The sequence below is a fragment of the Silurus aristotelis genome, assembly GCF_946808225.1.
Source record: "Silurus aristotelis genome assembly, chromosome: 14".
Lineage (NCBI taxonomy): Eukaryota > Metazoa > Chordata > Actinopteri > Siluriformes > Siluridae > Silurus > Silurus aristotelis.
This window is the reverse complement of record NC_139587.1, coordinates 21,235,142-21,258,709: the sequence shown is the minus strand read 5'-3', so window position 1 is coordinate 21,258,709 and position 23,568 is coordinate 21,235,142. Positions and strand designations below refer to the sequence as shown.

General features: G+C 39.6%; 2 protein-coding genes across 27 annotated transcripts in view; one reads left to right on the top strand and one right to left on the bottom strand.

Annotated features, from left to right (window-relative positions):
* The window catches only part of chrm1a (cholinergic receptor, muscarinic 1a), a 179,863-nt gene that overhangs the window by 28,936 nt on the left and 127,359 nt on the right, over positions 1-23,568 (top strand). The gene's annotated exons all lie outside the window — the stretch shown is intronic.
* fam13b (family with sequence similarity 13 member B) overlaps positions 1,115-23,568 on the bottom strand; it is a 36,401-nt gene continuing 13,947 nt past the window's right edge. For 5 of the 26 annotated variants that reach the window (XM_083560718.1, XM_083560701.1, XM_083560697.1 and 2 more), the window contains 17 exons: positions 19,339-19,454; positions 12,562-12,603; positions 10,751-10,855; positions 10,553-10,664; positions 9,738-9,847; positions 9,552-9,606; positions 9,316-9,427; positions 7,259-7,469; positions 7,028-7,166; positions 6,390-6,471; positions 5,965-6,108; positions 5,066-5,292; positions 4,646-4,729; positions 4,257-4,352; positions 3,751-4,043; positions 2,737-2,838; positions 1,115-2,472 (listed from right to left, as the gene is read on the bottom strand). In XM_083560718.1, coding sequence (XP_083416844.1) covers positions 2,349-2,472; positions 2,737-2,838; positions 3,751-4,043; positions 4,257-4,352; positions 4,646-4,729; positions 5,066-5,292; positions 5,965-6,108; positions 6,390-6,471; positions 7,028-7,166; positions 7,259-7,469; positions 9,316-9,427; positions 9,552-9,606; positions 9,738-9,847; positions 10,553-10,664; positions 10,751-10,855; positions 12,562-12,603; positions 19,339-19,454 — 2,154 coding nt within the window. In that variant the 3' untranslated portion in view covers positions 1,115-2,348. Of the gene's footprint in view, positions 2,473-2,736; positions 2,839-3,750; positions 4,044-4,256; positions 4,353-4,645; positions 4,730-5,065; positions 5,293-5,964; positions 6,109-6,389; positions 6,472-7,027; positions 7,167-7,258; positions 7,470-8,862; positions 8,929-9,315; positions 9,428-9,551; positions 9,607-9,737; positions 9,848-10,552; positions 10,665-10,750; positions 10,856-12,561; positions 12,604-19,338; positions 19,455-23,568 lie in introns of all 26 variants that reach the window. The other 21 variants (XM_083560695.1, XM_083560699.1, XM_083560696.1 and 18 more) reach the window with 5 other exon arrangements.

The window sequence follows — 23,568 nt, the reverse complement described above, 5'->3', positions numbered from 1 at the left end:
CTTACATTCCAGTGCTCATGTTAGTTTTCACTCTCCAGTGTTCTATATTGTTTAAAGATTTATAATCACACTCTTGCTCTCACCCAAATGAGGACGGGTTCCCCTTTTGAGTCTGGATCCTCTCAAGGTTTCTTCTTCATTACATCTAAGTGGAGTTTTTCCTTGCTACAGTCACCATGGCTGCACATCAGTGATAAATTCACACCCTTCACCTTAACTGTTAAATTCTGTAAAGCTGTTGTAAAGATGTCTGTTGTGAAAAGCGCTATAGAAATAAGCTTGACTTGACTTATTTATTCCGGTTCAGGTTGATTTTTCTATGGAACTCACAGAATTTCTTCCAGGCACATAAAAAAGAAGAAAAAGCAAGTATCTCCTTTTTTAGGCATGATGTCTCACAAGCCATTTATTGGAAATGCACACACTGGATGCAGACGTCGTCCTCTCGTTCCACAAAGACCTCGATGCCTCGTTATTGCTTCTTTTTCATGGCACAAAAATAGAAATACAAACAGTTGCCATGCAAACTTTCTACTGACACGTGTGAGTGTGTGTATATATATATATATAATTTTTACAAAACAAGCAGATGTTTAGTTAATACAGAGTTCTACACGGTAAAGATGGATCGATGAAAGTGAAAGTTAAAAAAATGAGTACAAAATAATGCGCAAAAAAAAAAGAGAGAGAGAGAATCAGCATGTAATTCACTGCAAAGAGACAGAGGGGTTTAACATGCATTAAAAAAGGAACAACCTTCAGATACAATTAGTGCTTCAATATATAAGCAAGTTTGTACAAGCAAGTTTGAACAAACAGTGGGCTGCATTCTCAGAATGCTGTGCAAATAACATTCACCAGCTCCTACACCCTTCAGAAAAAAACCTTTTTGTGTTTATATTAACCTACTTTCACCAACGAGGGGCAACTCAAAACAGCTGAGCGCATCCACCGAGCTGTTCGCATTTAGAGCTTCTCTGAAGCAAGTTCACTTCCTCTGACTGCACGCACGCACGCACGCACACACACACACACACACACTAACACGCCTCGACGTTCCAAGTGCTCACTGTTCCTGCACTTAATGCCCACAGTTGAATCCAACAACAGTTCCTTTTTTTTTTTTTTTTTTTTTTACTTTTCGTGCTGCTTGATCAAGCATGAGAAGAAAATACCAGTTAGACTTTTTTTTTCAAATGTGTGATCTATGATAATTGTCATGGTTTCAGTGCAGCAGTGGTTACTGCACTGAGCTACAGTGTCCTCCAGGAGGAACATCTCTTTTCAACGAGTCCACGATAACGCAGGAGGAAATTACACACTTGTCCATGACGACACGCTACAGTCTTTTTTCCGTAGCATGTACAGCTTGACATATTCTGCATGACAGAATGATGCCAGTGTTGAGCTTGTGATCGGTTCCAACGGTACTCGACCAATCAGGATTTCAGTAACGCTGCACTGCTCCAAAGGACACACACCACTGCTTCGTGGCGTGACCTTCCACCGGCCAGGCTGATTAACTAACCTCGGGTTGAACGATAACGTCCCGAGTGTGAGACGCGAGTGAGCACGGAACGACCCTACGAGTGAGGAACTAATCTTTTTAACGTCGGCGTTAGATATTTTTGCCTCGTCGAGTCTGTGATCCATTATTTGTACGTGAATCCAAGAGGAAGAGTGAAGAAACGTTAGAAATAAATATACATCTAGTTCCATAGTACACAAACACGGAGCAAAAAAAAAACCAGAGGATAACTACAGGATATCAATCTTCAGTTCATTGTTAAATTCTCTGATCAGTCTGATCCGCTCCGTCACTGAGAAGTCGTGTTTGTTAAAACAAACAAACCAAAAAAAAGAGCACCAAGTTCCGTTTCTCTTGTTAGAGAGTAGCTACGAAAAAAAATACAGTAACATTTAGAGTATATCAGTAACTTCGCTTAGATGAAACCTACTGTAACACACACATCCTGTGAATACACAGAGTATAATTCTTGCACAGAATTCTGTCCGGAACAAACAATATTAGTGTATCACGTCCCCGGGATTTCGGGGATGTCGCTTGAATAAATGGCGCAAGTCTGAGAAAGACGCTGACTGTGGATGTGGTTGGAAGTTCTGTTCTTGTTGTCCACACACACTTCTGATGAATCAGCTCCAACACAGAGTGCGTCCCTCTTCATGCTGAGGGCTCCTGACTATGATCAAACAAAACCAAGCAGGCAAAACAAAACAAAAACAAAAACGTTCGGGACAGAGAGAACATCCTCCTGTTGAATCTTTGAGAGCGTTCACTTGCTAGGTGATGGAATATAGACATGGATGTTGATGCTGCATGCTGGACTTTAGATGGACTTGGAAGAGTCCTGCTTGCTGATGAGGACCTCGAGCAGGCGCAGTTTGGCTTTGATGCGTTTGTACTCCTTGTACTCGTCCAGCATGGGCACGCGGTCCTCCTTCTGTACGTTTCTAGTGAAAGAGCAGCGACTTGGTCAGTGAAGCGGCCACATGCTTATTTCCTAGCTGTTAATTTCAAAGTGTGCAGCAAAGCATTTTCTCAAAGCAACATTAAGATCCGATCACTCAGTCTCTTAATAATCTACTCCTGATGTCGGCCTGCACTGGAGCTCAGACCTCTCAGCAGATTGTATTTTCCATGTTTCTCTACAAATCTGTTAGTGTGAGAAACTAGAGCCGTAATTTAGTTCGGTACATGACAGAAGAGCATCTTACCTTCCATTCTGCTTGTAGAACTCCTCCTCAAAGTCACGAATGGTCCTCCTCAGCTTTTTCTTCTCTGCTCTGGCTTTCCACAGCTGCTCCAGGAGCTCAGGCCTGTGGGATGCAGGAGTGCTTGGTTTAGCTCTAATTTGATTGGACTAGCAGCTGTTGTAAGAGGACCCAAAAAGTTTTAACACAAGCAATTCAGCATGGAACCAGAGGTGCGTGAGGTGTTTTGAGTGGCACTGCAAAAACGGAAGAACATCACTAGAAGACGATGAAACATCAGGAAGACCTTCAACAAGTGCAATCGCCGAAAACGTAGAAACCTCCGGTACAAATTGCAGAACACGACTTCCAGGACATATTTCAAAAGTGGATATTGCTGTGCAAGGGGACTATTTTGCAGGTGACTGTTTGTAAACGTTGTTTTTGTAAACAGTGCCAGTCTCCAAACCTTAACATACCACTTCATATTTAGTATAACAGCACAGGTACATTTCACTGTTCTTATCACTCTGATCGTCCGTGTTCCTGACTTCCAGTTTGTTTATTCAAAATCTTGTTTTGACATAAATATCTACATACACGTCCTTAACATGAGAAGAAATCTCCTTCTTTTTTGGAAAGAATCATCTTTCCAAAAAGATTGGAGGTTATTTTAAAAACAGACTAAATGTGGAACAGTATATTCAGAATGCACATTACAGTCAGGTGTTCGGGATCTTTTTGTCTGTCGGGATTATTGTGTATGTAGTACTTTTTAATAGTAAATAAGAAGCACTGAAAGTGGTGTGTTTTTTTTTGAACACCGAAAGCACGAGCAGAAGAGCTCAACATGCTGCTCATTCTTCTCTAAAAGGATTGCTGCCTTATATAGTTTAAGGTTTTGAGGTCAGTGACTCTACAGACGCTGTAAATAGGTTCTCATGATGTGTGTGAAAGGCGTGAGAATGACAGCCTGAGCTACGTGCATACAGAAGTGATTGTGCTGTTGTTGAACAGAGTGCAGGTGATTACACTTACATGGAGGAGGCGTTAGAGCTGGACAGACGCAGGTCAAGGTTCAACTTGCCCGAGCTTTCTCCCATCTTAGGCCTCAGGATTTTGTCAGGCACAGGCTGCAGGTTGGTGGGCTGGGCTGCAGGGTCCAACGCGATAATGACCGCTGATTCCTCACTCTCCATCTCTCCACTTTCTTGCTCATCCTCTTCCACCTCTTCCTCCTCTTCCTCTTTGATCTCATCACAGAAATGCGCAGTCTCGCCCTCGATAATGGGCTGCAGGGTCTGATTGCGTCTCTTGCTCGAGGGCGAGGCCTAAAGGAAAGAAAAAAAAAAAAGAAAAGAAAGGGCAAATGTGATTGGGAAAAATTTACTGGATTGACTGTGGCACAGACCAGAATTTCATCACTTTTACCTCCTCACTTATTTAAACAACTCTATTTAATGTACATACACACGTCAAACAATACACAAGATTGTGTATGATTTATAATGTTTTAGGATTAGAAATAAAGAAGTAAACCTTACAATAATGGGAGTGATGCTGGCACGGGTTAGCATCTGTTTCACCAGCCGGTATCGGTCATACAGTGGTTTTACAATCAATCGTTCTTCACGCGTGACCTGGGGGGGGGGGTATAAATGGTGATGGTCATTACTTGTGATGCTGTGAGGATGCTGCCACTACAACATGCTCTTATGCCAAATACACAGAAAAATTAAGTCGTGATTGTGAGAAAACAAGACAGATAAAAAAAATAATATAAGGCATCGCCTCATAGGACTTCCGTACTATACAGGCTCTAGTATCCCTCTATGTTATACACACATGTACTAAACATTTATGGAGATTTCCTGTTCAGGGAATTGCACCTGACCCTGTATATAAGAGAATGTGTGATAGAGCTGAGACTTACAGGACGACCATGCAGTCCCTCGTAATACAATAAGTTCTTTTGCAGCACTGTCTTCTCACAGGCGAGCTGCTCCTTGGTCATTTTCTGTTTAAAGCAACAAATTTGTTTTAGCTTTTTACCCTGCATGCTTCGATAGAGATGCCAGATATTCTTAATGTTTAATATCTGTTTTGGACAAAATATTTTCTAAACAATATCAAGTGTTAGTCACTGCAGTATAAGAAATACAAGAGAGAAAAAGGCTGCTGCTGTCTGCATCTAGCAGAGGAACATTAGCAGTTGTAAAATACATGCTCCTCTAGATTTTATGAGCTTTTAACCTTACTGGTAAAAATGCAGTTAAAAGTGTTAGAGGACTGAGAGACTGAAGCTACTGCTGAAAACGAAACATATAAGCAGAATCCCAAGAGCTGTACTGACTCTGATGTCTTCAGGCCAGCCGTCCTCCTCTCGCTTGGTTCGTAGATGTTGCTCAATGAGCTGCAGCGTCTCTTCATGGGTGGGCCGGCATCCCCGTCCCTCACCATCTCTCTCAGCAAGGCCTCTAGAAGTTGAGTGTTCCAATGTGGAGCCAAAGCTCTTAGGCAGTGTGTTGCTGCGTGGGCGCGTCTGTGGGGTCAGTTCGCTCTCTGCCTTGTGTTTGGCATCTGGGCAAACACACACACACACACAAAAAAGATATAGAAAGAGCTGAAATAGAAAGTCCACTTAAGATCAGCTCAGACTTTTTGATGTTAAACGTTTGCTTCTTTTGCTTGCATTGAAGTTAATAGGCGAAAAGGCTGAAACTTTACTCGGAATATTTATTTACAAATATACATTTATAACTGCATCCTGTATGAATATTTGTCCAGGATTCACACATGAATTAAAGGAGATTTTGAGTAAAGATAGATTTTACACACTACATTAAACTACATTATAGCTCCAACACAACAAAAAAGAAGCAAAGCCAAATACTAAAACATGTCTTGGATGATAAACTACCTGGGGAGAAAGAAACTATCTGGGTGAAAAGGAAAGACTGTGCTTTTTTTTTTTGCCATTTAACTTTTTAGAATGTCCACATAATGAGGTAAAATTTAATCCACCATAAACTAGAGGATCAGCACAGAGAAACAAGCTGCTTATAGAATATCACTGAGGTGCAGAGACAATAACCCCCATTAAAAAACACACTGGACTAAAAACCTGACATATGGCTGAGAGTCCACCCTTGGGGGAAAGGCCGCAGTCAGACAAAAAACCAAGGAAAGAGGACAGGAGAGAGGACCACAAATAGCTCTTTTGTCTACTTACTGCTGTTTGAAAGTACTTACAGAAGTGGGGTGTCTGTCTAGAGACAGTGAGGGGGCGTGACTGTGTAAAATAAGGTGTGTTCAGAGCGGACGAGTGGCGTCTGTGAAAGTGAAGCACTGCCTGGTGCCTCAAGGAAGCTTTGGGTAAGAGGTGCTGTCGTCCTGCTGATCAGGCCATCCAGGGAAGTTTAATTAAAGAGAGAGAAAAACTTATTCGGCAATGCACCTCTGAGGGGGCGTCACATGGTAATGGAGAATGAAAAGGGTGGCGGCCAATCAGAATCGACCAACATGTGAGAGTGGGTGAGGGTACCGTGTGACATGGAGCAGTGATGGGGAGACCCCTCTGTATCGAGAGTCACACTGTCCATTACTAAACTACTGTTAATCACAGAGGACCAACTCAAGACCCAGGCACCCCCGCTGCTCACTCAATTAGGACTTACCTTTAAGCTGTTTACGGATCCTGGTGAGGTCGGTCATCCACTTCAGGACTTTGGGATTAGCTGCCTTGTCAGCATGAGATGGCTAAAAATTAAAGACAAAAAGTTTTTAGTGATCCCTGAGCTTACAAAGAAATATGTACTCCATCTGTAGTTTATTTTTGATCTAACTGTCATACCTTCCCATGATACAAAAAAAAGGAGAAAAAAAAGCTCACTGCTGAGGTAGTTCACATTTGTGTGAAATAGACATTTTTAATTGCACTGTAAATTGTTTATCTATAGCTATATCAATTAACCTGCCCTTTAAAAAAAAAAAAAAAAAAAAAGAGGTTTAAAGGTTTATTAGTTAAAAGTATGGCTGCTTTATCAAATGTGTCTCAGTGCCTTCTGACCAAATACGCACAAGTAATCAGAAAATATCTACCTGCATCTTATGATCGCATTTTTAAAGCCGGGCAGAGATTTACATCTTAGTTTTTCACTGTAGGTTTCAAATGAACATATGTTTCATTCTTTTACTAGTAAATTCTTTCTTTTACTGGGTCAAAATTATCCAACCATGGTAATCACAAACACGTACGCTTATATAGTTAAATAAACCATTAAGATTATATAGAATTTAAGATAGCAGTGCCAACCGTGTAGTTCTTCTCTTTTTCAAACTGTTCTTCAAACTGCTTGATTTTTTTCTTGATGTTCTGGAGTTTCTTGGTGAGCTGCTGAAAGACACTGTCCCCCTTTGTACTTTCCTTGGAGCTGAAGGAGGCCCGGCGGGACCTAGAAAGAACGGACAAAGAGACAGATAAGCCACTTTTGCAACAAATCTAAACTTGTGTAAAAACAATGATTGTCATTTACAGTTCTTTCACCTTCCACAGGACAGTGCTTTATTTGAAGACGTGGCATCGGAATCCTGCTGCAGGAAGCGCTGACTATGACCGAAATCCAGGAAGTGACGTGCCAGTAAGGGCTGTGCATCTTCCCCTAGAGGCAGTGGCAACATGCGTCCTGCCAGTGGAGACAACTGTGCTTCTCCAGATTCACTCTCCTCCTGCCATGACATGAACACTGGAATGGGATCTAACACACACACACACACACACACACACACACACACACACACACACACACACACACACACACACACACACACACACACACACACACACACACACACACACACACACACACACACAGGGTCACCTAAAATGAAACAGAACGCTTAAAAACACTACAGAGGATATAGTATAGCATTGAGAATTAACACCCCCCAAACCCTGGGTCACATGAGGGTTTGGGATTCTGCAGCAGGGCCATCATGAAGCATTTAGTAAAGGATGGGGGCAGTGCAGCACACTGAGGACCAGGGGAAATCAGCTGGAAAACTGATGACTCACTGATTGCACTGTGCACTGGATACCCAAAGACATTGAAAGACAGATTTAGGGGCAGGAGGGGCTTTTAATACAAATTTTCACACTTTGAAAGACATTTGTTTGAATTGTGTATTTGCTGTGTCCTGAGGTGCATGAAACCTTTGCAACAAAAGAGAGGGGTACTTCATTGTCACCTATTGTAACATACTTATTATTGTTATTATTGTCCCTTTTTTTTTTGCTCATTAGTTTAGCTGTTGTAAAGTTTTTGGTAAAGCTAAGTCTGTTAGTTTATATACAAAAGTAACTGATTTTTATGAATAAACTTGGGTGGGTACATTCTCCATATATGCTGATGCAGCATTTCCAGTTGAAAGAAAACTCAATAAATCTATTGCATCTTCTGTCACTTTGTTGGATTTAAAAGCATGAAAGTATGGCAACAAACTGAAATAACATGACTCATCGAGTTATTCAATACTTGCCCTCCACGGTGGATCACCTTCACACAGTGCACAATACACACAAGTTAATTACCCAAGTTTTTAAATGTTGGTTGAACAATGCCCAAGTACAAAAATAACTTTCACACTTGGATCTCGAACAAAATAAAAAAAACGACGAACAAATGTGAAAATGCCTTTAAAAAGCACAAAAACTGAAGTCAGCCAAAGGACAATTTTGAGGCAGCTCAGTGCAACTTAACCAGTTGCAATACGGGGCTTGACTACTGCTGGGTAGCACATAGGATGCAGCGAAGCATGTTAACACGGTCAAATTGGCCTGCAGGGTCTTGAGTGAGATTCCATCTCCTTGAGCCAATAAGGCCCCTGGCATTTATGAATAAAGAGAATGTACTGGAGCACGGCCCACTGCTATGGAAAATTAGCCAGTCCACACAACATTTTCCAAGTCCAAAACAAATGATTCATTAGAGGGAACCTTGTGTTTACGAAGGCTAGAACAGGACCAGCGGGAGATAGCATACTAATTGGGTGTGAGGACAGCGGAGGAGAGCAGGGTCACGTTCTTAAAAGGGGAGTTAGAAGAGATGCTGTTATAAAGTGACACACAAAAGCCATCAAGCTGATACTTACCATGCCCTTCAGTCTGCAAGTGCATACATGTGAAGTCTATGCAGGGGAAATTGTAGGGGCATGAGGCTGAACATAGGCAGAGGCATTGGTGAAAGGCAGAGTAGACACAGAGAGAAAGAGAGAAACAGATAGCAAAGAAGATGGTAGTGAGCATTACGTCTTGCCATCCATCACCATGGGATCATACAATGAAATGGAACACGTACACTATCCCTGAGCCTGACTAATACTGTAAAAAAAAAGGGCTACTTTTAAAGGGTAGTTAATAATAAGGTGTCTAAAGGCAAACTGTTTTGTGTGACGGAAATGGGCTTCCATATGAATTTTCCCTTTGCCCCTCCCCCCCTCGCTGTGTCCTCCCCTTCCTCCATTTTTTCATTCTGCAGCATCTTCAGTGTTTACCTGTCAAGAGCGCTCCAGAGTTTAGCGGGTGGTGCGTCAGTAATAATAGACCGTATGTGGTTAAATGGATTACCTTACCTTCTTGAACTTGATGAGAATTTAGGTTGGGCTGCTCTCTGCTTTCTGTGTTGGCATTCAGATCACACACATCTGCAGCAGAATCCTTAAAAAAAAAAAAAAAAAAAAAGAAAAAAAAAAAAAGAAAAGAAATCAATGTGTTGCATCAGGTTAGCTTCTGGGCCAAGCATCAGCACTGGTGGTAGTTTAAGCTCTCTCAGTTTACTTACAGAGGTGGCAACATCAGTCTCTTCCATGAGCTCGCATTCGAGGTACATTTGTATCCTGTGGGAGGAAAGAAAACGTGGTTGGAAACATATATTTTATAGGCATTTATTAATAATATGCCAGCATTAAATATTTTCTAGTAAAAGTAAAAAGCCCAAGCATAATATCTTTAACACTTTGAAACTAACCTTGGAGTTGTGTTAATATTGTTCTCGGCATCTACGAGAGCCTCGTTGTCAAGGTCCATTTTGAGATTCTGCTCTGGCACAAGGTCACTAAGTGGGGAACCTTGAAATGCCTGGAGGGAAAAGGAAATGTGATTCTGTTTTATGTATGAACATGTAAAAAAAAAAAAAAAAAAAAAACATTAATGTGAAGACTTTAGTAGCTAATACAGAAACAGGATTGAAACTTTTGCTTGACTTTATGTGGGTGTACACAAACAGAAGTTGAAGCAAAGTGTTTTTTTTAAGTACTTTAAACACAAAGCTAGAGTGCAAAACTGAGCAAAAGAAAGGAAACCTCAAAGACAACTAGTGATAAGAAAAAAAGCTTGATGACATTTCTATGTCATCAAGTGTGTGTGTGTGTGTGTGTGTGTGTGTGTGTGTGTGTGTGTGTGGCTAGAGGAAGGCCACTGTTTTGATGTGCATAAAGGAAGAAGAAACACAGAAAGAAGCTGTAGTGCTGACTGGGCCCTGGTGGGAACAGTACACACTTTGTTTATTCGACAAAATGGCTCATGTTCTCCATACTGGAGGTCAGCATGTGAATCAACAACTTTGTTGTGTACAGAAAGAAATCAAACTTCCTAAAAACTAGGACATTTTGTACTGGTGAGATCGAGGCCACAGTACCGAGTACACAGAGTAATATCTAGAGCTCTTATAACACAGACCCGGGTTCTTAACTATTGTGTTGCTGTAAGAAAGGCCTTTGGCTTGACAAAAGAGCAAAGAAAAGATGCAAAATCTCACACACGCACAAAACAATGCTGACAAACCTCTTCATCTTCTGCATGTTGGTCGGGATCTGCACCAGAGGTCGATCCAGCATCAGCCCTCTCTTCTCCTCCATGAGACTCTGCACCTACAGTCTTCTCACTTGTATGGTCCCTGTGGAGGCCAAACACACATCAGAACCCAGATACACGCAAGAAAAAAACGTGTTTGCTAGAGTGTGTTATGATGTATGCACTCACCCCAGGCCAGCTTGGCAGGATGACTCTTGGCTTTCATAGCTGCTGAGATCTTGGTCTATGGAGCTTTGCAGGTCCAGAAATTGCTGGATGGATCTCCGGAGGATACTACAGAGACACAAACACACATTTTAATCATGTAAAACATTTATTATTTGAATTTATATTACAGCATTATTTAATGCAATAATCTGGTTGGTCAGAAGGTGTTGATTATATTCTATAAGACTTTAACAACTTGAAAGAAATAAAAATATAAACTTCTGTTTAGCCAAAAACCCACAACAACAAAATCTGAATATAAATTAAGGTGTCATTCTTTAATGAATAAAAAATCTAAGGTACATTTTTCAACTATGAAACAAAGAAAACTCCAGCACCCTTTATTGTGAAAAAAATTATGAAACTATTTTTACTCTTTATTGTGAAAAAGAGTAATGACAGCACACAATCTACTCGATTATATTTTGGGTATAACACAGTGTTTTACTTATCTCGTACCACAATAAATTCCCAAAGACGTATATTATATTTGTATAGCCTAAAGCACAGATATAAATCAGAAACCACAATAAGTAATTGCATGCACATATTTAACCCTCCTGACCTTTTGTGAAAACAGAAAATGTGTCTTTTAATAGACTGGCAGAATATAATGACAATTAAAACACAGTTCGTCTAGTGACACAGAGACTAGAAATTTGCCATAACCCTAAGAAGCATGGCTTTAAATTTAGGCATGTACATTTAGTTTCTAAACAGTTTTGAGATGATTCTCTCCGTGCGAGTCCTGAAAAATAACCGACCATCTTAAGCACCTCAACCCACTGAGGTCTATGTTGAGGGTATTTTGGGCTCGGCACACTTTGGGTACAAAAGCTTTTTGGTTAAGTATCTAAAAGTCATGTTGCCACGTGGGGCTTTAGCTGGCACAGCTGTGTCACTAAGTTTCGAACGGGATGTTGAATGCTTTATTCCCGTCTGTACAACTGGTCCATGTGCAGCTGCTGGGTCCCTCTTCTAAACACCACACACAATCAATCCTTACTCACTGTACACACTTAGTGCTTAGCAAGCACTAAGACCTGGGCTCTGGCTAATGCATCCTGAAATATGCGTTAAGGATGATATGCATTAAATTTACTAAGAGTATATACTAAGGCTATATGACCGAGCAATAGCCAATAGATCAATAAATTAACAGCACAGAGTTCAGTGCAATCCAGGGACATTTCCTGTTAATGCCAGATCTTAAAACTATCTTAAACTTCTCTGTTGCAAGTCGCACACACTACTAAGTTAGCTTACAACAAAAACATCTCGACCGACAAGAAAAAAAAAAAAAAAATCTGCGAGGTTGTACTCCTTAACTATTTTTCACCTCGCAGACTTTATACTACTGAAATGGACACATTGTTCTGACTTGACCCTGTTCATGGTAAGCAAGACTACTGTGAGACAATAAAACACCAGGCATAATCACTAAACAATGGGCATAATTTGGAAGTGTGGGGCTCCTGTTTTCCATCACTGATCTGACAGATTCTCTGCTCTCTTTCAATTTTTTTAAGGTCTGTTTGTAATCCTGAGCCTATAATTAGATTTGTTCAGCTTCATCTTGCTCCCCATCCACTTTGCAGGAATGTTTATGACATCACTATGTCAGTACAGTCAGGTTTACGCTATTACGTGAATAAAACCTGTGGTTAAAAAAGTGCAATGCTTATCGAATGCTTTTTTGCTTCACGTTAATATGGAATTAAATGAACAAGCAGATTCGCACGAGTAGCGGAAGTGGAAGTATGAGCACTTACCCTGCAGTTTTTGGAAGAATGCTGATAGAAGTGATATGCGAGCTGGAACAGAAGAATGGAAAGGTAACATTAGGACCTCTGACCTAATTGTAGCACATTACAACTTTTGTCACAAGACCCTTTGCTTAATCAACTCAGTTTATGTGAAAAGACTTTAATGTTACTCTCAGCACACTGATCTATTAACAGAATTATATTTAGTCAAACACTGATTGATATCTATTGAAATTATCATAAGCAAAAAAAACCTTCTTTTCAACTACTTCAAATGTTCTGCTTGCTGTTGAACTGATGCTAAACTGTATGTTGGTGCTACAGTAAGTAAGTATCATCGAGCGGCAAGTTCAAAACAAAGCGCGCTCTACCCTGTTTGGTGGCTGGCTGAGAGCTTGACCAGTTAAGTTTTTATCCACTCGAACATATAAAAGAACGACTGATTTTGGAAAATGTAGTAAGTAAAAATATATTTGACTTTGAATTGTAGTGAATTATGATTCAGCAATGTCTAATGATCAAATAAGGTAGATGTGTATCTATTGCTGCATTAGGTCCATCAGTGGTCACTCCATCAATCAAAAACAAAAAATTTCTTTCGGCTTCTCCCATTAGGGGTCGCCACAGCGGATCATCCGCATGTTTGATTTGGCACATGTTTTTACGCTGGATGCCATTCCTAACGCAACCCTCTTCATTTATCCGGGCTTGGGACCGGCACTAAGAGTGGCTGGGGATCGAACCCGGGCCGCAGCGGTGAGAGCGCCGCATCCTAACCACTAGACCACCAGGGGACTAGGTCACTCCATCAATAGTCAGGTTTTAATAAAAGTTTGCATTCATGTAAAATATTTTACAGTAACCATTCAGGGATGCAAATAAATATTCAATAAATACTTTAAACATTTGTAAAATAGCCTTGGGTCTGGGTCTTGGGTTTCCTTGTGTGACAGTTGGGTCCATGAAATAGCCTACCCATACACTAGATCAATAAACACACTAAATACATGTATTTGCTATGATTTTTATTGATCAAAATCTTACAATATTCGTCAACCATAACCCTGACACGCTGCACCAGACGCATCGACAACAGCCTGAACACCTTGTCCTTCCAATGCCACCAGGGGCAGGGTATGCAGTAAATTTTGTCCTTGCTTGGAAGTGACAGGTTTACACTGAACAGATCAAGAAGACAGTGTCTGACAGGAAGTGTGGGGGTGGGGGTTATTCAGCAGTCTGCTCAGTCCTATAAACAATCTTTGGCATGGAGGGAATGCTGCTTACATGACATACCGAGTGCCAGCTTTTGTTGAATGCCAGATTAATGACCTGAGTAGAGGAAAGCGTGACACTGACACAACAGGTGCTTGAAGAACCCGTCATGACATTGTGGTTCGGTGTAACGAGCAATGGAGACACAAATAAACATGTACACGCTCTGTATGTACAGAACGTAAATGTACATTCCATTTCGGTTAGCTATTCAGGAGCTATGGCGCAGTCTGAATCACTGGCAGCATCTACACTGAACCCTGCTGCTGGGCAAACATTTTACAGAGCTGTGCTGTGCTCTGATTCCTAACCACAGACCAGAGAATGTGCCTTGAAAGTAAAAGTGCATGTCCTACTTCAGCATATAGAAAGGGGAAAAATTCTGAACAAAAGAAACTAAACTAAACATTATGTAACAAAATTTATAAACAATAATAATAAATGAATTATCTGGAATACTGTGACCCTGACTTCTTAAAACACGAGTATTGACATAAATATAATTCAAACAGTTACTCAACAGCTCGACAATTAATGTTATTCTGTACATGTGACAGATGAGACAAAGAGGAAGCACTCCTCTTCAGTGTGCTTCCTCTTCTGTTTTCACCCTGGATAAAGCAAATAACAAATGTATTCAAACAAAATCAAACAAGAAGTTTACAAGAAATGACAAGAGTAAAAGCAAAGCTCATAAGGATTGGCCTAAACTAAATCTCTGACAAGCATACATCCGTTTGGAATCCTCACGGATAAAATGATCTGATGAAACTTACGTTAATCTATTTGCATGTTGTTTTAGCCATGTACGGAAGGAGAAATGTGCTGTATAATTAGAAGTAAAAGCGGATCAACAACACCACCACACTTCCTCTGACTTAGCATTATAGCCTGCCAACAGCTCACACACACATACTGTGTGTAAAGCAGAAAGCTGTCAAACACAGGAGCTGGTCATGATTCAGCAACTTTACAGTTTTGACAGAATTCGCTATAATATTTATAAAAAATAAATAAATAAAAAAAAAGATCTGGAACTCCCGAGATACACACAAAAAGACAACACTATCAAAAATGGGGTCTAGAATGGCATTTGCTGTGAAGCTAGACTACTTGGTAACTAGCATTTAATATGATCCAAATCTCATATGAAACCCTGTCCAGAGCAAAAAACCATCAGTAAAACCTGGCCTAGAGATCCAAAGGGATAAAAGCACTAAAAATCATACTACAATGAACAGAGTTTTGAATTAGCAGCACACCTTCAATTTCCACAACCTTTCCCAAGTAATTAAGCCCCATTAAAAAAGAAAGTATGTCCCTAGAGAACCCCCCCCCCCCCCCCCCCTCTTCCTTCCTCACTCCATCACCTGTGCAGGAGGACTTCACAAGCCATTTTCGGCAGCCGGGGTTGCGTGAGTGAGCCGTTTTCCCTGCGTTTCCAGTTACTGTTACGTTGTTATCCGGACTGGGCGCTTTGAGGAGCTAAAGTCTGTATGAGCAGGTCAAAGAGCAAGCACAGGCTGCCGACGTTCATCATGCGGCTTATGGTCTGCGCTGTGTGTGTGTGTGTGTGTGTGTGTGCACGGCCTCGCCACTCTGCTGGAAAGTGCTGCAGTAAACAAGCTGGCCCCTCGCTCAAATACAGGGCTGTGTGATGCACTGTAAACAGCAGCCCTCTGAACCAATTAAAAACCTGCAGAGGAGGGACTTATCCCGAAACCGTCCTATCAGCTCGGTGTATAAAGTCAGACACACAACCACCCCAAGACTGCAGATCTCAGACAGACACACAGACAGTCCGGCACCTGTCACAATCCTTATTCTATAACTTGCTCATTGGCTACGGTTCTCCCTGGCATCCTGGTTCACTCATCTTTACTCTCTTACTGGATTGTGCTTGTGTAGAGAGAATGATTCAACACCTGATCCTCTGAGGCAAACTCATGCAGATGTACCCACACACTGACAAGACAGTTCATTCCTTTCCCACCAGACATTTACTTCTTTATTCAGATTTTTCTAAACCTAAGCTTGTTCTAAAAATAGGATTTTATATAATTGTAAAAAAAAACAAAAACAAAAAAAAAAAAAACAATTACAACATGTAGAAAGGTAAAATAAACAGATAAGGATGTAGTTTTTAAATAAAATCATTTACTCTCTAAAAGCATAAGCTGTTATGTCAAAATGATGATTTTTAGTGGTCTGGGAAAACCTTTTTAGATTTCCACAACGTCTGCGGAAGAATTCTGTCACTCGCACAAACCAAGACGTCGCTGTGCACGCAGAAGGTTGTTGAAGTGACTCGAACTTTTCTCTTAAAAAGACGAAAAGGATAAAAGACCAGGTTTTGATTAATAAAACACACGGTTTTGTGTTATTGCAGTATATTTGACCTATTTCAATTAATGTTTTTCACTGTAATTACATGTAAATCTTAAAGACCATGTTGGGGTAAAATCTAGCTTAACAAAAGCTTTGAGATGTCAGCAAGCTGCAAAGCCACATCAGATGTCACGCTTTTAAGCGGAGGGATAGTTTCATGGATGTAGCAAAAATGATATAAAGCCAGATCAATTCAATTTGTATTCAGACACCACTGTCAAAATGTCAAGTCTCTTGTAGCCACAGTGGGGGAAAAAACATTGTTTTACTTCTGAACCTGTAGCTTTCACAGCTATATAAAGTAATGCAGAACATTTCACCACGTGAAGGGAATTCACAGACCACCACACAAATACTATATTTTTGTACATTTAACATCCACACCCATATGTGCTGAACAGTGTGGGTGATGATCAGGTGACCACATTCTTTTCTTATACAGTGCTTATGATTTGATTGTGTCATGAAGCCTGACCATCCAAATTACTCACCAATGAGCAGAAATGTATGTACTTATCTTCTAAATGCTTATGCAAAGGTCAGAGACATAAATGATGAGTCATTTGCATTTGATTCATTAAGACATGATCATGTGGTTACACGGCGATGCACCAGAGCTGTGAAGAGGGGAGTAGGAAGGAGCTCGGGTGACACTTTATTGTTTTTTTATTTTATTAATTTTTTAAACGCCATGCCAGCTTCTATGGCTACGTTCATGGCAAAAGCTAGGTTCAGCTATACTAATATAAAAGTAAATAAGATGTTTAAGATTAAGACTAAATTTGGGTTTACATGAATAAAAACTTTATATATATAAAAAAAAAAAAATAAATAAATAAAAAGGTTTTCAAAGGTGTAGAAGTATTAAAGTCCAGCAAAATATGTTTAATGGACATTGGATTCTGACAGGATGAACATTTTGGGGATTTTTTTCCAGAAAAAAAAATGTATTTTTAATATGATAATTATTTTTATTTTTTTTATATTTATCAGTTTTGTGGGTGACATGGGGGTTGAGGGAGAGGAAGTTAGACTGACATGCTAGTTGATGAAGTGTATTTATCATAGGTCTTTCTGTCCTCCAGTGTAGAGACGAATCTCTACACATAAAAGCTGAAAGAACAGCGCCAATGAATCCTTTCTGTTATCTCGAATTCTCCTCTGTAAAGATCAAGGTCGAAAACGAGCTGTAGTGTCGTTGGAGGGTGAGGTGAGGATGACTTCTCCACCTCCCCCTGACTACAAGCTGTTCACACACTCCAGTGCCTGACCACTGGCAACAAAGCTTAAGAACACCAGAGTATATCCCTCTGTTTATTTCAGGGGCAGATGAAAAATACTTTCCATAGCTGGCGAAAGGGATATATGTCGGGGTTTAAATTTAGCTTTTTGAAGTGCGTCGGCCTGTCAGAGTTAAAATGGAAGATCTGCTGGACTACAGCACAAACAACTCGGGACTGTCCTGCTGTTTATTTCCCAAAGCATGACGGTAACAAAGTTGTATTGGCTGCTTCATGAGTTTTTCTAAAGACCTTTAGTAATGCAAGTAACAACCCAGAGGACTTTTTATGCAAGCCAAATGAGCGCTGACTAATCATCTTTAGAATAACTAAACGAATTGACAAATATGAACTATACACAATACACATGCCTGCAATATGACGTGACCTGTTGGCTAGAGATGTATATGTAAACCATGGTCCTGGCACTAAAACATTTAATTAGTAATGAATTTCTGTGAAAATGGGTTGCTACTGAAAGTCCATGGGGTAAATAATGGACAAAATCACTTATCTTAAAAATCCGAGTCATCCTAATTATAATTTATTATTTAAGCAAAGATTAAAATATAAAGACATTTTGATAAAACTTTTCTCCTCTTACTTGTGTATATTAACAAATGCCAACCCCTTAAATTTGTGCAGACTTTCAAAAGGGGGGGGGATTTAATCAGTCATACAAGTATATTTGTTCAGATTGAGCTTTAAAGCACTTAAAAATGTTCAGTTATTAAAAGTATTTGGAAATTTTGTTTACAACCGCGTGTCAATCAATATTTTCTAAACTTATAACAGTGTCCTGCACAGTTTTGTTTGTTGCTGTGTTTATATATTTTTTAATGTCTGGTAGAATGATTTTTTTCTCTATGCATTTTTTACTGCAGACAACTAAAGTGTGCACCATGTGACCATCCAGTAAGTGAATATTTCATTTTGAAGAGAGTTTTCTTCACACAGCAGAGCCACACTTATATCAAATATGACACCTGCTTACACTGTTTAATTTCAAAATTATTATTTTATCTTTAGAAGAAACTCTGCACTGTATTAGATATAACACAGCAACTGGTTGTATGTATCTGTACCTACGTTATGTGCTAAGCCACTTGTGATGCTAAGAATGCCATCTATTTATAGGAAATTCAGAAAAGAAGCTTATAAGCCAGTGAGCAAATGATAAGTTTTTCAGACCTGATTTGCTTTCTGATTTTAGTGGCAAAATTGTGGCTAAAATTGCATTTTTGTACTGAAATAGAGAGAGGGGAAAAAATAATAATAAAAAAAATAATAAATATCTGTAACAGAGACTACTCTGACTTTTTATCCAATAATATCCAATTTCCCTACTCCTGCCCACCCAACACTTTCTCTCACCTCAACCTGTGATTTGATATATTACATTATTGTGCAAGATGCTTTTGTTCATAGCAGCAGAAAAAATTCAGTCAGCGCTGTTTTTCTTTCTTTTTTTTTTTTAAAAGCACTAAATATGACAACAGCCTTGCACCTTGCTGTTTATCTGGATTAGCCACATTCATGCTGTCTGGTCTAGATTAGGCTTTAGGACAGAGTGATATGAATAGAATGAGACATTAATTCCAATAATCTCTCCTATTTCACCAAGGATGCGTTCGGGTTATGTTACAGTGATTGCTTTTAAAGTCAGATATAAAAATGAAAAGCCAAACAAGACACATCAAGTCAGGTTCATGAACAGTTTCGAGTAATCATTAAGAGGAAAAAAAAAAGTAGATTTTTTAAAGCCATGCTCAAAAAGATAGAAACACCCCCCCCCCAAAATTGTAGGTTTTTTAAAAAACTAATAATGAGATGCTCCTACCTAGAAGAAGGGGTGACGTTTGAATGTTTGGGGGAAAAGGAAGAAGGACCGTCCTCGCCATCCTGCAGGAGCTCCTCACACGCTTCTATCTTCTCGTCCTCCAGGAGCTCAGTGATCTAAAGTTTGAAGGGAAACATTTCAGATATTTCATGTGCTATAGAGGACATCTTATAGCCATGCCAGTTTTTTTTTTGTTCTTTTGTGTTGATCATATGAGACAAAGTCTCCAAATTATTCGACCTTCGTGGTAGAACATGTTTATCATGCGTCTTTGTGTTGCAGTACATTTTGATCTTCATTCAACTGATAAACTATCTGAGATTAAAGTTACTCTCAAGGTAACACTAGGCCTTTGTTTGGACATGATATACAGAGTTACACAACATTTAAAAGCACAGTATTACTGATAAATCCTTCAAGCTAAAAACAATGAGAAACTAACACAAAAAGCAGCCATGATAGTAATGTAAAAAGCCTTTTTGTACATGTAACCTAAAGCCTCGTGGCCTACACGATCGCCTGCAGCCCTGCTTTGAATCCCGAACGTTCTCTACATCTGCTGCAGTGTTACTGCCATATTGCCATGGCAACCACACCGGCAGTGTCCGATTGGCTGCTTGCGGTTGCTACTCATCGTGTATGCAGATATGAGTCATATGCGGCGGGAGTAACGGCTGTGTTGCGAGCTCCGGGTCTTCACACATCTCTATAGGCTTAGAGCCATTTTTTCATTAGTGTAGTGGTGATAACGTTTAACACTTGCAGTGTCTATTGTCTATGTGAAGACTCCATGTCCTAGAGATTCCTCACGTCACTCTCGTTTCGATTTAGCTCAACATGAAAATTTGTGCATTCTTGTTTGCCCATGGTGCACCGTCGTTTAGCAAATGTAAATGCTCCTGCAGTGTCACAATTAGATCATTTGCACCCTCTAACACACGTCAACATGGTTATGGCGTAAATGCAAATGCACAGGCTACAAATGCAAATAGATGTTACAAGGGCTGCCACTGTGCTGTTCACAGGCTTTTATTAAATACCATGTATGGTGAGAAAAAAGCAGGCCTGTGCAAGCTGTCTGACTTACTCCTTTTCATCTTAAATGATTATCAGTCTTCCCTATAGCGAACTTAGATGTATGTGGGGCAAGACTGGAAGACGCTGGAACTAAATAGTAAGTCAGGGCAAAATAGGCAGTCAGTGACTCAAAAGTACAGACAAATAACAACACAATACATTTTGCATATAGACAGACTATTTGAGACAATGCAGATTCAATAAGACCACAATATACAGAGTACAGAACAGATCAGTAAGGTACGTGAAGTGTAAGAGTGGCATGGAAGAAACTAGAGAAAGTATTACTGAGACCCTTGACTTTATATCAGCCATGCTATCATTGACTAACACTTCTTGATTCTTTAACTGGCTTTCTTAGCTGATTACAATACTCTCCTATCCACCTTTACTAGACTTGAAGTCAGTGGTGTATCATCATGTGGATTGTTTCTCCCTGGAGGAGGATCAGGATCAGGATCATGGGTCAATACTGGATTCATGGAAAGACACTTTATTGGAGTCCCACAAGGCCCAACCCTTTTTCCCTCTTGATTTGTACGGTCATATCCTTATATATCACTATCATTCTAATGACACACATCTCATCTCCCTCCCATGATATGTGGACACTGGACAACCAGCTATCATTGTATCTATCCTATACAGCTCTATACGCTATACAGCTAACATCCATGCCATTCAGAATCCCCCAGCAACAAAACAGGAAATATTTAAAACGGTTCCAGGAAACAACTCCTGAGAATTTCCATGAGAATTAACAGGAATATATGGGAATACACTGGGAATTTAAAAAATTGCAGGTTATCCTATCACAGAAAACATAAATAAAGTTTCCAAATAAAATCTTGCAGGATAATCATTTCTTGAATCCTGCACACAAAATATTGTGTACAAAATATTTACAGAATGTTACATTAGATTTATGTGTAAAATTTACTTGCGCTGTGTGAAAGCTACTGTGCAACAAAATTACACTAACAATTAATGAGATACTGTTTATATAAATGTCTAATTAATTACCATAAATTCCAGGTAAGTTTCCAACTTGGAATATTTCCAAAATTCCCAAAATGAAGTTCCTATTTAAAGTTTCGGGGAAATTTACCCATATTGTAACATACTTATGAGCACAGCATTTAGAAATTGGGTGAAATAAAGTTTTTTTTTTTTTTCCCCCAAAAACATCATTTAGCATAAAGAACAATTGTCGGTTTGTTCTTTATCAGAATAAAAATTAAAGACCCACTAAGACAATAAACAAATGTCACTTCCATGGAAGTTTTAGCCAAGATAAACACTCTGCGGTGATATTTAGAAAAGTGTCAGTGCCTGTATGGTCCAGCAGCCCTAAGGGAAGAACGATGCTTCTGCCAAAATGCTGAAGAAAAGCATTCGGGAACATTTTGTTAAAGAAAACACAGTACTACAACAGTCAGACAATACAAGTCTTCTAATACTGTTATAACCATGTGGCAACCATCAAAAACTATTATAGCACATAAATGAAACACCTTTAGACCTTCTATTTTCAGGCAACTGAAAGGCTGGTTTAATTAAAGGTGAAAAAATATCAAAGAAGGACACAAGGTAAAACAACCATAGTAAGAAAAGAGCTTGAGAACAAAGCCTTAATCAACACAAATAGCATTACACATGTCTAATCACAGCAGCTTGAGAGTAACTTCAGCCAAATCACTTTTGTTAATCATTAGATAAGTTTCATTCTCATTGCTGCAGATCTCATAGGGTCAACATTCTCTATGCTTTGTGCCTTGCTGCCTGGCAACAGTAAGCACACTGCAGTCTTTGCTATCAGAATGGGGGTAGTGGATGATAAGGCATTAAAGGTTTTGATTGTTGTAGTTCACAAAGCGCATACAATTATTATATATATAATTAAATTTTAATTACATATAATGACCAGGTCACTAATGTGTGTGATCTCTAAACCAAAGGCAAAAATAATAAATACGTTTAGGATTGGTTATCCATCCCTGTAACTGGGTGAGGTTTACGTGCAAGCAGCTGAAGTATGCAGAGATCACATTTTTGCTTCACCCCAGTAGGCGGTGTTGATATGCAGACTGTTCGGATTTTGCAACAGATGCATTAAAAAGTGCAGAGAATCTAATTACTGGTTGCGATGATTAATTAGAGGCTATTAAGTGTGCACGTGCAAATAGACACACAAGAAACGTGTGCGTGCTCACACTAAGGAATAGATAAGCACACTCTGCTGTCTGTGCACATAGGTGGAAAGTTTTAGCTGCGCTGACAAATGAGCGCTCTGTGTGCTGGCACAGTTGGTTTGCCCACACTAGACAAGTGGGAAGTATTAGGAATGGGGGAACAAAAGGACTTGGCCTTTGGCAGTTCTTTCAGCTTGAAAGAGCACTTGGACGAGAAAAACACTGAGTAGGAATACTGGATACTTATCCTTAGAAACACTCAATACATCCATCCAAGTCCAGACATGAGATTAGAGCCTCAAAGAAGACAAGACACAACAAAGAGATTCCTCCATTATTATAAGAAGAACCTTCTGAAGTTTTTTTTTTTTTTTTTTTTTTTAAATAGAGTGACTATTCAGTCCTTTTAAAACATCAAAAACATGCAAGGCAACCATTAAAACAGCAATAGAGCCAATCACCTGCTCACAGTCTTATTTACACAACAACCTTAACTCAGACCAACCCTAAAGCCCCAAAATACATTTATTTTACACAAGTATTCAACTGTTTTGTTATCTCAATAAGCTAGGGGCTAAACTGGTGAGACAGTTTTCTCCTCTATCACAACTCTTTTCAAAAGCACAGGAAGTGCAGGAAACAATTCTATTCTTTCAAATGAAGGCCATTTTAGCATGCACGCAGTAATGCCACAGACTTGAATTGTGCTGCTCTTAAAAGCTTTTGTGAACTGAATTTTCATAATAAATGTAGTATCCAGGCAATTGGTTTTCCCAAACAGGAAGCGACAGAGCCGAGAGATTCATATCTATTTTAGTTTTCATTTGAAAACTGACGCAGCTCTGGCATCAAGCCACAAAGCTCAACCCACACTATGTCTACATGTCTTCTCTATTTCCATGTGACCTTTTCACAGGGTTAGGTCAAGTTCTGATAGAATGGTGTTCATGGCCTTGCTGAG